At 47.5% G+C, this 3,018-nt stretch overlaps 1 protein-coding gene across 1 annotated transcript in view; it reads left to right on the top strand.

The window, feature by feature from the left end:
* The window catches only part of COG8 (component of oligomeric golgi complex 8), a 13,076-nt gene that overhangs the window by 5,181 nt on the left and 4,877 nt on the right, over window positions 1–3,018 (top strand). Inside the window, exons 2-3 of the mRNA XM_003791449.3 lie at window positions 790–997; window positions 1,931–2,758. Coding sequence (XP_003791497.3) covers window positions 790–997; window positions 1,931–2,758 — 1,036 coding nt within the window. The remainder of the gene's footprint in view (window positions 1–789; window positions 998–1,930; window positions 2,759–3,018) is intronic.

Here is a 3,018-nt window from a genome sequence, read left to right on the forward strand (position 1 = left end):
CATCACTGTTGTTTGGCGGGCCCGGGCTGGATTCAAACCTGCCAGCTCAGGTGTATGTGGCTGGGGCCTTAGCCACTTGAGCCACAAGCGCTGAACTAGATTGCCATTTTTTTAATGCCTGAGTAGTATTCTATAGTATGACTATACTTATAAATCCCTTCATGTATCAGTGGGCACTTGGATTGTTTCCACATCTTTCAGATTGTGAATTGTGCTGCAATAAACGTTCCAGTGCAGGTGTCCTTTGCATAACATGCCCTTCTTTCCTTCGGGTACACACCTAGCAGTGGGATTACTTGATCAAATGGTAGGTCTACTTCTTTAAGTTCTTTGGGGTATCTCCACACAGTTTCCCCAGCATTTCTTTTTCTTTTTCTTTCTTTTTTTTGCGACAATCTTACTTTGTTGCCCTCAGTACAGTGCTGTGGAGTCACAGCTCACAGCAACCTCAAACTCTTGGGCTCAAGTGATTCTCTTGCCTCAGCCTCCCAAGTAGCTGAAACTATAGGTGCCCACCACAAGGCCCAGCTGTTTTTTGGGTCTCATTCTTGCTTAGATTGGTCTTGAGCTCCTGAGTTCAAGTGACCCACAAGCCTTGGCCTCCCAGAGAGTTGTGTTTTTAGGCAGATTGCTTAACCTCTCTGGTATTAAACAAGTATTTCTCACTTAAGTCATAAATACAGTGTGAGGATTACATCACATCATCCAGCTTGATGGTGTGATTGGTAACTGTAGCTAAGGTTTGGGAGCAGAGCAGTGAGGCACCAATGTTCTCCTGATTGTTACTAGGAACTTTGTGAAGGAAGCCGAGGAGATCAGCTCCAACCGCCGGATGAATACCCTGACTCTAAATCGGCACACAGAAATCTTGGAAATATTGGAGATTCCTCAACTAATGGACACTTGTGTCCGGAACAGCTATTATGAAGAGGCCCTGGAGCTTGCGGCTTATGTACGCCGACTGGAAAGAAAATACTCTTCCATCCCTGTCATCCAGGTAGCCACTTACCCAGAGAGGACTCAAACTGATGTTCTTACAGCCATTTAGTCTGTGGTCAGGACTGAAGCTTTAGGTAGGAACTCTTGCTTATTTCACATCAATCTCTGCTGGCCAGGCAGGTTAGAAAATAAAGCATTCATTCATTCATTCATGTAAAAGATATGTATTAATCATGTGCCAAGTACTGTTCTAGGTGCTAGGGATACAGTGTGAACAGAGCAGACGACTCCCTGGCTTTCATCAAGCTTACACACTAGTGGGAAGTCTGATACTTGACAAAGAAATTAAGAATACGTATTATTTATTTCAGATAGTGGTGGTGTCTGAAGAAAATAAATCAGGGAATGCAGTAGAAGGAGACTAGGGTAGGTTTCTTTAGGTAGAAGAGTCAGGAAATGGAGAGGTAACATTTAAGCTGAGACCTAAATAATGAGAAGGAGCCGCCCAGCAAAGATCTGGGGAAGGAACAAACCAGAAACTGATAAAAACAAGTGCAGAGGGCTGAGGTAGGAAAAAGCTGGAGGTGGATGCAAAGGCAGTGGTGTAGTGGATTGTAGTAAGCAATGGGAGAGTGCTGGGAAGCAGCTGAAGTTGGAGAGCCAGGCAGGGTCGGGTTGGCCATGGTACAGTTGGATTTTATAGATTGCAGGGGGACGTCATTGGAGGGTTTATACTTGGGAGGCTGAAGTGGGAAGATTGACTGAGCCCAGTTCAAGTCCAACATGAGCAACATAGACCCTGTTTCTTAAAAAATAAAAGAATTAAGAAGTTAGCCGGACCAGGTCTTTGTTGGCAAACCTGCAGGTATCAGCTATAGGAAGTGTATATTTCAGAAAAGCCGTGGGAATGTTGTTCTGCAGTATTCAGGGTTAATGGAATGGGTTCCAGAATGTCTGTTCCAGCACATGTGACTCTCTCCCTGTGTGTCAGGGCATTGTGAACGAAGTGCGCCAGTCCATGCAGCTGATGCTGAGCCAGCTGATCCAGCAACTGAGAACCAACATCCAACTCCCCGCCTGCCTCCGCGTCATTGGCTACCTGCGGCGCATGGATGTCTTCACTGAGGCTGAGCTGAGAGTGAAGTTTCTTCAGGCCCGGGACGCTTGGCTCCGTTCCATCCTGACTGCCATCCCTAACAATGATCCCTATTTCCACATCACCAAAACCATTGAGGCCTGCCGTGTCCATCTCTTTGATATCATCACCCAGTACCGTGCCATTTTCTCAGATGAGGACCCCCTGCTGCCGCCTGCTGTGGGGGAGCACACTGTGAATGAAAGCGCCATCTTCCATGGCTGGGTGCTACAGAAAGTCTCGCAGTTCCTGCAGGTGCTGGAGGCTGACCTTAACCGGGGGATAGGCAGCCGCCTAGACTCTCTGCTGGGCCAGTGCATGTACTTTGGGCTGTCCTTCAGCCGGGTAGGGGCTGATTTCCGGGGCCAGTTAGCACCTGTCTTCCAGCGGGTGGCCATTAGCACTTTCCAGAAAGCAATTCAGGAAGCAGTGGAGAAATTCCAGGATGAAATGAGCTCCTATACTCTCATCTCAGCTCCAGCCATCCTGGGCAGCAGTACTATCCCTGCTGCTGTGCCAGCTGCCCAGCCGGGGACACTGCAGCCACCAATGGTGCTCTTAGACTTCCCACCCCTGGCCTGCTTCCTCAACAATATTCTAGTTGCCTTCAATGATCTGCGCCTCTGCTGCCCTATGGCCCTGGCACAGGACGTGACTTGGACCTTAGAAGATGCCCTTGCCAAGGTAAGTGCACTCTGTTGGCTTTTTACTCCCCTGGAATTTGTTTGGTAACAGGCAGCCAGACTTTCATGAGCCAGTCCATATGACAGTGGTACCTGGTGACTTAGAGAGGTAGAGTGTGGTTTTAGAGGATTCTCTGGTTGAGAAGCTCTAGTTAGTCCTCCTTTCATGGGAACTAAAACAACTCATGAAGTGGCTCACCTGTAGTAATGATTCAGTAACACATTTTCTTTTCTTTCTTTCTCTTTTCTTTTTTTTTTTTT

Source organism: Otolemur garnettii, unplaced genomic scaffold, assembly GCF_000181295.1.
Source record: "Otolemur garnettii isolate 467f Iridium unplaced genomic scaffold, OtoGar3 scaffold00047, whole genome shotgun sequence".
Classification (NCBI taxonomy): Eukaryota; Metazoa; Chordata; class Mammalia; order Primates; family Galagidae; genus Otolemur; species Otolemur garnettii.